The 13,707-nt window shown below is 52.5% G+C and overlaps 1 protein-coding gene across 1 annotated transcript in view; it reads right to left on the bottom strand.

Annotated features, from left to right (window-relative positions):
• Positions 1–199: 199 nt before the first annotated feature.
• Positions 200–13,707, bottom strand: part of CLEC17A (C-type lectin domain containing 17A) — a 24,130-nt gene continuing 10,622 nt past the window's right edge. The window contains exons 2-13 of the mRNA XM_042976804.1: positions 12,930–13,031; positions 12,706–12,783; positions 11,345–11,377; positions 11,198–11,248; positions 11,073–11,114; positions 10,872–10,913; positions 9,937–10,077; positions 9,789–9,851; positions 7,903–7,998; positions 7,540–7,691; positions 6,010–6,119; positions 200–3,861 (exon numbers count right to left, since the gene is read on the bottom strand). Coding sequence (XP_042832738.1) covers positions 3,729–3,861; positions 6,010–6,119; positions 7,540–7,691; positions 7,903–7,998; positions 9,789–9,851; positions 9,937–10,077; positions 10,872–10,913; positions 11,073–11,114; positions 11,198–11,248; positions 11,345–11,377; positions 12,706–12,783; positions 12,930–13,031 — 1,043 coding nt within the window. The 3' untranslated portion in view covers positions 200–3,728. The remainder of the gene's footprint in view (positions 3,862–6,009; positions 6,120–7,539; positions 7,692–7,902; positions 7,999–9,788; positions 9,852–9,936; positions 10,078–10,871; positions 10,914–11,072; positions 11,115–11,197; positions 11,249–11,344; positions 11,378–12,705; positions 12,784–12,929; positions 13,032–13,707) is intronic.

The raw sequence follows: 13,707 nt of genomic DNA, 5'->3' as shown, positions 1-13,707 counted from the left end.
GCAAAGGAGAAGAATTAGCCTGAGATGCCCAGGAGATCTGACATGGGAATGATAGGGGGTTTTGGAAGAGTAGGGGGGAGGCATTCAGGTCCATTCGATGTAATTAAAAAAAAAATCCTCTCTGCTGCATTAACTTCTCTCTCTCTCCCTTTCTCTCTCTCCACCCAACATTCTAGAAAAGTTGTTTACGCTCTGTTATCCCCACTTCCTGCCGCCCCCTCACTGCTCAACCACTGCAGTCTGATTTCTGCCTCCAACACACCCAGGAACGGCTCAATGTCCCAAATGCTTCCTCTGTGCTAAGGATGGAGACTTCCCAGTCTTTTCTAACTTGACTTTCGGGTCACCCTTAATTGCACGGGTCTTCTTTTCTTTTTCTTTTTCATAATCAAGTATCTCAATTTCGTCCAGCTTTATTGAGGTATAATTAACACATAAAAATTGTCCATGATGGTTTGATCTACGTAAAGTGTCGATGATGGTTTGATCTACGTAAATTGTCCATGATGGTTTGATCTACGTAAAGTGTCCATGATGGTTTGATCTATGCAAATTTTCCATGATGGTTTGATCTACATATGCATTGTCCCCTTTGCTTCTTAAGCTCTGTCTTCTTGGCTTCTCTGGCACGATCGTCCTATAAGAGTGGTCAACTCATCCCAGTTTGCCCAGTACTTTCCCTGCTTTAGCACTGAGCATCCCACATCCCAGAAACCCCTCCAGCCCAGGCAAGCCAGAACCATGCCACAGGCTTGTCTTCTCCTGTCCCAGAGTGTCTCGATTTGGATTCCCCCAAGAGCAAACTCTGAGACAAGGATTCGAGCATAAGTACTTTATTTTGGAGGTGATCCCAGGAAACACCAGCAGGAATGTGAAGACGGGAGTCAGAGAAAGAAAGGCAGCCAGTCCAAGCTGTGTTCAAAGATGTGTTATCGAGTCTCTGTAAATAAACTTAAAGTTTTTTTAATTAAAACAAAAATAAATGTGTCCACAAGCATTATTTTCTTCCTCAGCTCTAGGTAATAATAACTCCATCTTTCCTGTTCCTTTAGTCGAAAATTTTGGAGTAATTCTTTACTCTTCTCTTTCTCTCACACCCCACATTCACTCCAGCAGCAAATCCCATTAGTTTTCTCTTCAGAATAGATTAATTTTCTTCCTACCCTTCCTCTCATCCGCATTTTCATCATAGCCCCAGGAGAACCGCACAGGTTATTATCAACAGTGGTGTGGTTCCATCACACCACACTGTTCCCTTCCCATGACTGCCAGCTGAGACAAGAGCTACAAGGTTGGGGTCTCAGGGATAATTCGAGTTTACAGACAGTCCCTTGAAAGGTGGCAGGTGCTGCAGAAAGAGATCAACCATTGGAGGCACAGACTGAGTCCAAATATGAGCTGTGCCACTGGATGACAATGGACAAGCCTCAGTTTCCCCAGCTATAAAATGGGGCTGGTAGTTGTTCCAACTTCACAGAGTCGTGTGTCTGTCTAGCACACAGTACATGCTTGATAAACGGTGACTTTTGTTATTTTTATGCACCAAAAATGCCCAGCCTTTGCTCCCTTACGCCCAAAGTGGTAAAGGGGACCTCCTTCACACTTATCTGTCAACCTAAAACTAGACAATCATGAGAGATGTGGGAGGGAGATAGGTTTGAGCCAGCCCCACTGTGGAACACCCCAGCATGACCCAAAGATGTGACCACAGCCCCTGCTTCTCCATTTTTCAACACATTGCAGGAGGCTCACATTTCCTCTTCTGAGATGCAGGAACTTCCCCTGACCCCAGATAAACAGTCCCTTGGACCAACGGCCCCCTGGGGTTGGATACCCACCCACGCTATAGTCTATGGGCTGTAGGGGGGGCTGGTTTCAGTCCTGGTGAGTTAGGGACAGGTGTAGACGGGGGAGGAGACAAGGAGAGAGGGGGGCTGGAAGGGAAGTGAACGCTAACCGCCCCCACTGCCCCTCTGCCCAGAGCCTCCTTGCCTCGATCCCCTGCTCTCAGTCAACACGAGGATTCAGCTACTCACCAAGGGTAGTTGTTGATCAAGCAATTGATCAGTTTGGAGAATTCCCACGCCCCTTTGGATACGATTGGGGGATTGTCCAAAGGGTCTGCCCTGTTGCGTTGTGTTCAGCTGTGGGTAGTACCAGCCTCCCCTCGAGGGTGTTTCTGATGGTCAGAATCACTGGGCGGAGCACCGGTCCATTAGAGGGTATTGCAGGCTGTCCTGCTCTCCCCCAGAATTCACGTGTTCAAGTGCCAACCCCCAGGACGTCGGAATGTGACTGTATTTGAAGAGGTAATTCATGAAAACGAAGTCATTGCAAGGGGCCCTGATCCAATATGACCTGCGTCTCTATAAGAAGAAGAGATTCGGACACAGATACGCACAAGGACAAGTCCATGTGGAGACACGGGGAGCCGAGGGCCAGATACAACTCAAGGAGACACACCTCCCCAGAAACCAAAGACTTCGACCCGCCAGTCTTAGACTTCAGCCTCCAGAACGAGGAGACAGTAAACTTCTCGCATTTAAGCCAGTCTACGGTGCTTTATTGTGGAACACGCCCTCCCCCACAGCGGACCGTCACCTTGGGCAAGGGCCACACATCGAACTGACATTTTGAGAAGCTCTCACACGGCAAGAGCTAATAGTCCAGGAAGGTCCACGGCAAGTAAAAGTGAATCATTCATCGAAGATCTTTACAAACCACCAACAGCCTAAAGGCAGGTGCAGGCATAGGTAGCCACCGCCACTGTCCTGGCAATCTGACCACACATTGGGGGAGGGGGCGGGCTTGCCTCTCAGGTGGTCTGCCTTTCTGGAAGCTTCACAGGCCAAGTCTTGGCAGAGGCCTGATTCTGCCCCCCTAGGTCAGGCAAACCTCACCTGGGACATTGAGAAAGTTGCTTTGTCAAGAACAATTTTTCCCCACCTGCTTTCCCAGAAGCTGTTCCACATCAGGTAGGCAGTAAGGGAGCCCTGGGCCAGCACCCCAGGGTTCAGAAGAGCCAGGGAGTTTTCCGCTCCAGCTCAGTCATTATCAGACCCGGAGCCCCCCGCGGCCAGGATTGCTTCCGCGGAGCCGGGAGCAAGGACTTGGTGAGTTTCCTCCAGCCCCCAGAGCTGGGAGACAATGTCTAAGACCTGGTCTCCCGCCAGCTCGCCACCTGCTACAGACTGAATTGTGTGTCCCCCGCCCAATTCGTATCTTAAACCCTAACCCTCAATGTGATGGTTCAAGGCGATGGAGGCGATCAGGTCATAAGGGTGGAACTCTCTGTTCCTTATAACGGGAACCCCAGAGAGTTCTCCCCCCTTGCAGCATAAGAGAACACAGCAAGATGGCCCTCTGCGAATCAGAAAGTGGGCCCTCACCAAGCACTGCACTTTCACCTTGGACCTCCCGGCTTCCAGAAATTCAACAAGTAAATCTCTTATTGCCTGTAAGCCATCCAGTTTCCAGTATTCTGGTACAGCGGCCTGAATAGACTAGGACATCATCCAATCGCACAAGCCCTCTAGTCGCCCTAGAAATGCTCTCACTTGCACCGAAGGATGGGACTGGCTCCATCCAAGCTGCCGGTTCCATCGTAGGTCCATCCATGTTGGTTCACAGACTGGCAGAGTCTTCCGTGGAAGGGCGGGAGGTTCTCATCCCCAAGAGCCAAGGGGCACTCGAGTAGGGACTCCGCCCCCCACCCTCAGCCGTGGGGTTCAACAGGAACATTTCCGCTCACAAATCCAGTAGGTCGTTTTGTCACAAGAGAGGTCATTCCAGGTGCCACCCTTGTTCATGCTGGCACAGTCCTCATCGTTGATGTTGTTGGGCTCCTCTGGGTCCCAAAAGCTGCAGAGAGGAAAAGCAGGCATTGGGGAGGGATGGACAGGTGGGGCACAGGGGATTTTTTTCAGGGCACTCTATGCGATACTGCGACGGTGGATACGTGACAACATACACGCGTCAAAACCCACAGAATGCACAACACTTGGAGCGAAGCCTAATGTGAACCGAGGACTTCAGCTCATCAGAATGTATCCGTAATGGTTCATCGTCTGTAACAAACGTGCCACCCCAAAAATGCAAGATGGTAACGACAGAGGAAACTGTGTACCTTCTGCTCAATTGTTTGGCAAAAAAGAAAGTCTGTTAATTAAAGAAAGAATATCAGGGAGTCGGGGGGAGGGGGGAGGAAAGGCCCTCACGGTTCAAGGCTCTTTCTTGCATCCTAGCCATTACCTGAAGCCGCCACTTTGTCCCCTTCACCCCCACCTTGTCTGTCTTAATTCAGCCCCGCCTCCCGGTTCACCAGGACGGTCTCCTGTTCCTGAGTCCGTTTCCTACATCTGGTCAGTTTCTGCCTCTTACAAAGAACGCTTCTTGGAATCCTTCCAACCTCCCAGGTATTGGAGTATCTCAAGTCTCTTCCATTAAGGCAGAGCCTGATTTGGCAATTCGGGTGCATGGGATTTACTAAGGGATGCTCTCAGGAGAGGAGTGCGAGAAGCAGGATGGTGCGGGGGAGACCTTGAGCCCGGATGTGGGTTCAGCCTGGTCTTGCCTCAGCCTGATCCAAGAGGGAGCTCTGGAGTGTGAACAGCACCACAGAGTTCTCTCGACTTGTGACAAAGGGTCCCGGCTTCTCTTAGCCACTCGTTGGCTGTGGGCTGAAGTAACCTCCTAGGGGAGCTGGCCTCCATTCAGCTGAGGACAACTCTCTAGAGAAAGCACATCCGTGAGCCTTCAGCGGTCAGTTCCCTCTGCCGGGGGAGGGCTGCACCAGCCCCATGAGGGGGTCTCAGCTGGGCCCTCACAGCACCCCACTATGCCATGTCTTTGCTATTTATAGAGCGGTGCCCTCCTCCAGGAATCTTTAACAAAAAATGAGAACCCCTGTCAGGACACTAATATTTCTAATATATAAAGAGCTCTTAGAAATAAAGAAGAAGGGTGCCTGGGTGGCTCAGTCGGTTAGGCTTCTGACTTTGGCTCAGGTCATGATCTCACAGTTCGTGGGTTCGAGCCCTGCATCGGACTCTGTGGGCTCTCTGCTGACAACTTGGAGCCTGGAGCCTGCTTTAAATTCTATGTCTCCCTCTCTCTCTGTCCCTCCCCTGTTCATGCTCTCTCAAAAATAAATAAACATTTAAAGGAAGAAAGAAAGAAAGAAAGAAAGAGAAAGAAAGGAAGAAGGAAAGAAAGAAAGAAGAAAAAAACTAAAATCCCAGTGTAAAAATATACCAATGATATAATAAACACTTCACAGAAAAGTTAATACCTGTGTCTATTAAACATATGAGAAGATACCCAGGAGCACCTGGGGGGCCCAGTCGGTGAAGCGTCCAACTCGATTTTAGCTCAGGTCACGATCTCATGGCTTGTGGGTCCGAGCCCCACATCGAGCTCTGCACTGGCAGCACGAGCCTACTTGGGATTCTCTCTCTCTCCCTCTCTCTGCCCCGCCCCTGCTCGCCTGCTTGCGCTCTCTCTCAAAATAAACTTTAAAAAACATACAAATAATAAAAAAATAACATATCCAACTCCAGTCATTATAAGAGAATGCAAATTAATACTAAATTGGGATTCCATTTCATCTACAATTAAACCAACAAAATTACAAAAGTTTGATGAACTCTTTTTTTTTTTAATTTTTTTTAACGTTTATTTATTTTTGAGACAGAGAGAGACAGAGCATGAACGGGGGAGGGGCAGAGAGAGAGGGAGACACAGAATCGGAAGCAGGCTCCAGGCTCTGAGCCGTCAGCACAGAGCCCGAAGTGGGGCTCGAACTCACGGAGCATGAGATCATGACCTGAGCCACCCAGGCTCCCCGCAATGGAGAAAAATTTTAAAGGTACAGGGACCAGATTCCCTGTGAGCAAAAAAGCACCCTTGGGCCTCCTTTATCCAGCCTGGTCTGGGGTTCTAAAGAATCTTCTGGCTTGGACTGCACAAAGACCATGGCGGGCAGAGACCCCAAGGGCCCTCAATACTTGCCTCAGAGTGACAGGTGACCCATCCAGCCACTTCCAGTCCCCTTCATAGTCCCTGTCACTCAGCCCCAGCCAGTAGATCCGTGGAGAGCCATGAGCCTTGGCCACAAACTTCTGCAAGTACAAACTCCATTCAGCCATCAGCTTAATTACATCAAATGTAAATGGTCTAAAAACACCCATTAAGAGCCAGAAATTGTCAGACTGAATTTAAAAAAGAAGATACGGGGCGGCCGGGCGGCTCAGTCGGTGGAGCGTCCACCTTCAGCTCAGGACATGATCTCACAATTTGTGAGTTCGAGCCCCGCATTGGGCTCACTGCTGTCAGCCCAGAGCCTGCTTCAGATCCTCTGTCCCTCTCTCTCTCTCTCTCTCTGCCCCTCCCTCGCTCGCACACTCTCTCTCAAAAATAAAGAACAGGTAAAAAAAAAAAAAAGACCCAACTGTATGTTGTCTACAAGAAATCTGCTTGAAAATAATGACACAGGTAAAGGATGGGAAAAGACCATGCAGACCCCCGGGCTCAAATCCCAGCTCTGACACTTGCTAGCTGTCCATGGCCACGGGCAAGTCTCTTAAACGTCCGGTGCCTCGGTTTCCCCATCTGCGAAGTACAAGCAATGTCTACCGTGTGCAAATGGCTTGGCCCTCTAACCGTCCTAGCACCAAATCATCGCAGGTGCCTTAGGAAACGCCAGTTTTCCTTCGCCGGTGAAACTGCTTTCCTACCACCTCAAAGCGCAGCAGGACCCACGCGTCCCTCATCGAGCTATGGGGACGGTTACTTGGGCATCACGTGACCCCTCCTGACTCGCACGCTAATTCACAAGGTTGTTGTGAGGACGTTAATGTAAGACGCAAGGTGTTTGGAACACAGCCTGGAGAACGGAAGGAATATAATAGCCGTGACGATATCTCCGGATTAAAGAGAATGCCTAGACTTGGGATTTGAACCCAACGAGAGCCTGTCCTCTTAACCTTGTTATTAAAAGGCTTAGTGGCGGGGGCGCCTGGGTGGCTCAGTCGGTTGGGCGGCCGACTACAGCTCAGGTCACGATCTCGAGGTCCGAGGGTTCGATCCCCGCGTGGGGCTCTGTGCTGACAGCTCAGAGCCTGGAGCTTGCTTCCGGTTCTGTGTCTCCCTCTCTCTCTGCCCCTTCCCTGCTTGCTCTCTGTCTCTCTCTCTCTCTCTCTCTCAAAAGTAATAAAAAATTAAAAAAAAAGTTTTAGTGGCTAAGAGCATCTAGGCGACTCAGTCAACTAAGCATCTAACTCTTGAATTTGGCTCAGGTCATGGTCTCATGGTTCGTGGGATCAAGCCCCATGTCAGGCTCTGTTCTGACATTGCTTGAGATTCTCTCTGCCCCTCCCCTGCTCGCTCTCTCTCTCTCTCTCTCTCTCTCGTCAAAATAAATAAATAAACATTTTAAAAAAGAAAAAGTCTTCGTGGCTCAAAAGCACTTCCAATTTCTCTCCATCCAGGAAGGATATGTGAAACCTGCTGGCTCTTGAGGGCTTGGAGGGGATAGCTCACCTGTTCGGCGATGGTATTGATGATGACCAAGTGAGAGTAATTCTCCTGGCAGAACTTCCGGGCTTCATCCCATGACTTGGTCCTTGGGGAAAAGTAGTAACACTTGCCCTCAAAGGGGAGCCAGTCCTCAGGGCAGGTGATCCTGGTACAGTCTAGGGACAGAATAGTATGCTCTCAGCATGGCCCCAGAGCTGGGGTCATGTACACGGTGTGCCATACACAGTTGTGTGGGTTGAGCACTGCTCATCTCCAGGGGGCATCGTTCGGGTTAACTGCACTGAGTATCACCCCCCTGGGGATTTGTGCAACATGCCAGCACGGTCACGTCCCGCATCTCAGGGCAGTTCCCCAAGTCCCACTCACCTAATAAGCCCCGAAGTTCTACCAGGGACTGGTTGGTGTTAGTTCTTATGTGGTCAATATCCTTCTTCAGGCCAGCCAGCCCTGCCGTGCCAGTCACTGTCAGCAAGGATGGGCTGGAAGGTTAGTAACGCAAACCCCCATCTACCCATCCACCCACCGCTGACTGCAAACACCAGAAAGAAGCGAGACCCACGCTCCTCACTGCACCCTCTTTCTAGCGGGTGGTGCTAGAACTCGAAACTGACGTGCTCAGTGCCCAGAGAGAGTCCTAGAGTGGCTCAGAGGAGGGACTGAGCTCTGGGGCTTGGGGAAGAGTGGGGATGGTGGACTTCCTGGAGGAGGTGGGTTTTGCAGGAAGATAGTGACTCAGTATCCGCGAGAGAGAGGGAGGGAGGCTCAGCAGGCCGGGGCCACCTTTACAGAAGCAGACATGTTGGGGCAGGCCGCAGCGGTAGAGGTCAAGGTGAACCTCACAGGAGCCAGAGCTCAAAGTAGGGTGAGGGCCAATGTCCAGGTCCTCGAGTGTTAAGCCTGGTGTTTCGCCTTGGACTCCGGGCAGTGAGACACCACCAGTGGGTTTCGAGCAGAAGAGTGGCTTGAATGCAACATGCGACAGTTGTCGGGCTTCGGCAAACATGGCGAAGGCTGTGCTAGCCCAGGAGATTCTTCTACAACTAAGTGTTCCCACTGCTCCCACACCAGACTTGCCCACTTCTAGCTGGACACCCTTCCGTCTCTCTACCCACTAAAGCTTTTCTACTCCACCCACCTCTCTCCACCCTCGTCCAAGCCACCATCACCTCTCACCCATCCAACTGCCCCATACTCCTCCCTTGTACTTACGACATTGCCTCCTGCCACAGGGCCTTTGCACACACCTGAAGCCCTCCGCCCCTCACGTGGTTAATTCTTTCCCTTCCCTCACTCAGCTACAGCACTCTTTCCCTAGGAAAGCCCTATATGACCTTCCCAAAGATAAGGTCAAAGATCCCTTATTATATTTTTTTTCATAGAATCAGCATCCTTTGGGCAATTCGCTGAAATTTGGGATTTTATACTCATTTGGGTGATAATTTGGTAAACGCTTCTTACTACCTGTGCTGTCCAACAGGAGTAGAATATAAACCACATACATAATTTTGAATTTTCGAATGGCCCCATTTAAAAAAAAGTTTTTTAATGTTTATTCATTTTTGAGAGAGAAAGAGACAGAGCACTAGCTGAGGAGAGGCAGAGAGAGAGGGAGACACAGAATCCGAAGCAGGCTTCAGGGGGACGCAGGGCTTGCACCCACGAACCGCGAGATCATGACCTGAGCCGAGGTCAGGCACTTAACCGACTGAGCCACCCAGGCGTCCCTAATGGCCCCATTTTTTAAAAGTCAGAAGAAAGCGAGCAAAAATAATTTGAGTGTTATTTTTTTTACTTATGCCAATATAGCCAAAATAGTTTAATGGGTAACCAGTATTAAAGATTATTATTCTTGATATTGTTGAGATATTTTACATTCTTTTTTTTTTTTTTTTGGAGCAAGTCTTTGACATTGGTGTGTGTTTTACACTCACAGCCCATCTCCGTTCAGAATGACCACACTGCAAGTGTCCCATAGCCACAGTGTCCAATAGCCTACTTGTCCCATAGCCACAGTGGCTCATGGCCGCCATATTGGACAGTGGCGATCTAGACACACACATGCACGTAAACACACGCTCACGCACACGCTGTGCAAGGACAGGAACGGTGCCTGATGTGCTCCCTACCCCACCCGTCCCCCGATACCTACACAATTCCCGGCAAAGGCAGGATCGGAAGTGGCCTTGGGGTCGCATTTGAGGGGTCATGTTGGGCGTTCGATATGCATAACATGAAGGGAACAAAGCACTCACCACTTGCTTGCCATGCCGTCTGCTGAAAGGTCAACATTCTCAGCTCTCCCACCACCTCCTGGTCTATGAGGAAGAGTCCATCTTGAGCCCAGGCCCCCCCACGCCCCATGCTCAGCGTCTCCCCAGGCCCCATCCCCTTCCTACTCACACTTGATAAGGGTCACAGCCAGACCAGTGCAGCCCAGGAGCAGTGACACCACCACCAGCAGGCACAGGAACACCACCAGTCTCTCCTCCTGGTAGCACCCAGGACATCTGGACTTCTGACTGAGCTGGGACCCCGGGGTGGCTGGGGGAAGAGAGTGGGGACACAGAGACCAGTGCTGGTGCTTCATAGAGTGAGGAAGAGACACTCGAGCCTCTCTCCAAGAGCGGGGAGACAGAGATCCGTGGTCATGACTGGATCACCAGAGGGCGTCGGCGAGAGAGGGTCAGGGGAAGAGAACCCTGAAGGGGCCCAGAAGAGCACATGCTGTGCCTCAGGGCCATCGCTTCCCCAAACGGAGCCCCCGCCCCATCTCCAAATGAAGCCCCACCCCCATCCCATCTCCATTTTCAAATCCAACCCCATCGCCGCAACCTAACACGACTACAACATAACCCAGAACACGGGAGAGAACGTGCCGTGTGCCAAAGCATCCTGTCACACCCTTATTACTGGATCCTCACCCTTATCACGTAGATGTCACTATTATTCTCGGTTTGCAAATAAGTAAACGGAGGGCTTGGCGAGGTCGTGCATGAGTTGGACCCAGCGCAGCTCCTAACGTTTGCGATGCATTGCCCTATACTCTCCAGCAGCCCCTGCCCAAGCTGCTCCCCCCTTCTAGGAAGCTTATGGACCTTTGCATCAGGGGCAGAGAATGTTTCCCATGCTTTATGCAAGTAGGAGGTGGGGCCTGAGGAGAATCAAGCAGAGACCCTGGGTCCCTCGAGTCTGGTTTAGACTCAGGGAGGAGGACCTTCTGAAAGGAGACACTTCTCTGCCCCAGGGTCTCCCTCTGGAGCTATAGGTCTGACTCAAGGATACTTGCTACCATGAGAGGGAAGAGAGGGGCACACCTGGGGGGCATGTGGACTTACCGGCTAGGGACGGCTGGAACGGGGGGCATTCTGGATTGACACCTGGGAGAAAGGGAGAGAAGCGTTTATTCGCAAGTTGCTGCAAGACTCTACATCCCAAGATCAACACCTCCCCCATCCCATCCGATTTGTTCCCTAGGGAACTGGAGGGCTTCCCGGTGCCCCCTCGCAGGCTTCTGAAAGGCTCTCCCCACCGCTCACCCAGTGGAGGAGATGTGCAGATGACTGGGGTGAGGTCCAGACCTGGAAGGGGCCAGAAAGACAGTGGTTACGCAGACAAGGACTTCAGCCGGGTAAACTGAAAGGTCCCAGCCCCAGATTCTCACCTTTGATCTTTGGGGACTTGCAAGGCAGTGGGGGGTTCTCTGTTTTCTTTCCTGGGGGGGTGGGAGGGGAGGGAGGGAAAGGAATGGTTAGGCCCAGAGCAGCACAGAGGCAGCACTGAGTTTCCTGTACCCCCAGCCCCAACTCACCTGCCCTCGGAGGCCTCGGTGGGGCCATCGAGTCTGTAGAAGAGAAGTTCAGAGTTAGAGCCGGTGTGAGGCCCGGAAAAAGATCAGAGGCAGTGATGGAGCCAGGGCCCAGGCTCAAGTGGAGGGTGAGGGACAGGGTTGAGCATGAGAATGGAACCGGGGTTGAGCTAGAGTGACCAGCCATCCTGGATCGCCCGGGACTTGCCCGGTTTTCAACCTCAAAGCCCCACGTTCCAGGAAATCACTCAGCCCTGGGAAAAACTGGGGCAGTTGTTCGCCGTAAGTTAAAGACACGGCTGAGTCTGGGCTAAGGATGGAGTCACGGGTGTGGCTGGGTTGAGGATGGGGTGGGGGGACGGTGACGGACACGGGAGCAGGGTTGCGGTGCGGGATGTGGTCCGGACGAAGGGTGGGACTATCCCTGCACCAGGGGATGGGGAGGAAACGCCGTTTAGGTCGTGGTTCTGTGGAAGAAAGGGGGACGGCTGTGGCTTTGGAAATAAAGCTGGAAATCGGACTGCAATCGGACATGGGGAAGGGGCCGACTTCGGGGAAGGGGTAGCACTGAAGATCGAATGGGTGGGGACCATGTTGGAGGTGGGCTTGAGGATTGTGTCGACACCAAGTGGGAGCTGGGAGCCGACAGGCCGCAGAGCCCAGGGCCCCCCTGCCTCATTCGGAGCCCCGGGCACCTCCCGGGTCGGCCTCTCACTGGACTAAGAAGCGGTGGGTGCAGCGCCCTGCCCTACAGGGACCGGCCACGGTCCCAGGACACCAGCACAGCGCAGTCGACCCTCAGGGGAGCCTCGAAGCCTTCCCTTTTATACCCACTTAGCAGACTCTTCTCGAGACCCGGGCCAGGCACGGAGCCTAAAGGCAAATCTCGTTCCTAGAGTGTGGATGTGAGGAGGCTGGGAGTCGAGGGTCCACTCACTGCTTATGAAGCACCAGCTTTCGTGTCTCAGGACCTATGCACCCACCAGTTCTCTACCAGGCTCCTCTGCCTAACAAACTCCAGCTCATCCGTTAAGCCCCATCCCAATATCCCCCCCCGACCCCAGTCTCCCCACCACTACAAGCGGAGCCCTCAATTCCCCCTGGAGATTTCCCCCATTCTCTCGGGCCATCCCTTCGTGGACCTGCTCACCGGGGGCTGTGCCCAGAACCGCCCCTCCCAGTGGACAGGGAGGCCTTCCAGGGCAGGGCAGAGGCACAGAGACACCTGTCATCACCGCGTCTGGCTGGGCACACAGGAGGCTGACCGTGCGTCTACAACGCCCAGCTAATGCCCCCTGGCCGCTGCTTCCCTCGGGCCACAGGCCACACATTTTCTGCACCCGGCCTCTGAGGAGTCCTCTTACCTGGCTTGGGAGGGAGATCCTTGTAGGGGGGTGCCATGTTCTCGTAATCATCGCCATCCTCCTCCTCCTCTCTGGTCCCTTCCAGACGAGAGGCGAGTGAGAGCCCAGCCCATCCCCTCCTCTGTCCCTCGGGCCCCGGTTTCTAGCCGCGGGGTGGGGATGCCGTAATCTGGGTCCCGACCATCCCTGGCTGGCCCCCAGCTCCAGCCCGGCCAGGGCCATACCTGGCAGGTCCTGGCATCCAGAGTTGGTATACATGTGCACGGCCACAGCTAACACGAGAGCCTGAGAAGAGAGGACCGGATGGTATCTGCCCCTGACGCCTCCTGCTCAGGTGCCTGAGGTTTCTCTCAGTTCCCTTTTTCATTAAAATTCAAGTACATGCAAATCCACCTTCGGGGGAACCACCCAAACCCCCACACACACATGCGCGCGCACACACACACACACACACACAGACGCACACATCCTTCGCCCCAGTTTGGATTCACGCACAGAAGTGGCAACGCCTGCATCTGAGCACCAAGCCCTGGGTGGAAAAAACGGATAAGCTCCTTCCTTCGTGGAACTTGCCATCAAGACACAACAGACACTGAGCTAGTAAATCAATATAGAAATAAGTGGTTCGGTTTTTTATTTTATTTCCAATAGTCACCAAGTATTATTAAAATAAAATCACGTAGGGGTGCCTGGGTGGCTCCGTCGGTCGAGCGTCCGGCTTCGGCTCAGGTCATGATCTCACAGCTCGTGGGTTCGAGCCCCGCGTCGGGCTCTGTGCTGAGCGTGGAGCCTACTTAGGACTCTCTCTCCTGGGGCGCCCGGGTGGCTCAGTTGGTTAAACGTCCGACTTCAGCTCAGGTCACGGCTCGTGAGTTTGAGCCCCACGTTGGGCTCTGTGCTGACAGCTCAGAGCCTGCAGCCTGCTTCAGATTCTGTGTCTCCCTCTCTCTCTGCCCCCGCCCCCCGCTCATGCTCTCTTTCTCAAAAATGTACAAACATTTA

Source organism: Panthera tigris, chromosome A2, assembly GCF_018350195.1.
Source record: "Panthera tigris isolate Pti1 chromosome A2, P.tigris_Pti1_mat1.1, whole genome shotgun sequence".
Lineage (NCBI taxonomy): Eukaryota > Metazoa > Chordata > Mammalia > Carnivora > Felidae > Panthera > Panthera tigris.
The sequence above is the reverse complement of the archived record's forward strand: the minus strand, read 5'-3'. Positions and strand labels throughout refer to the sequence as shown.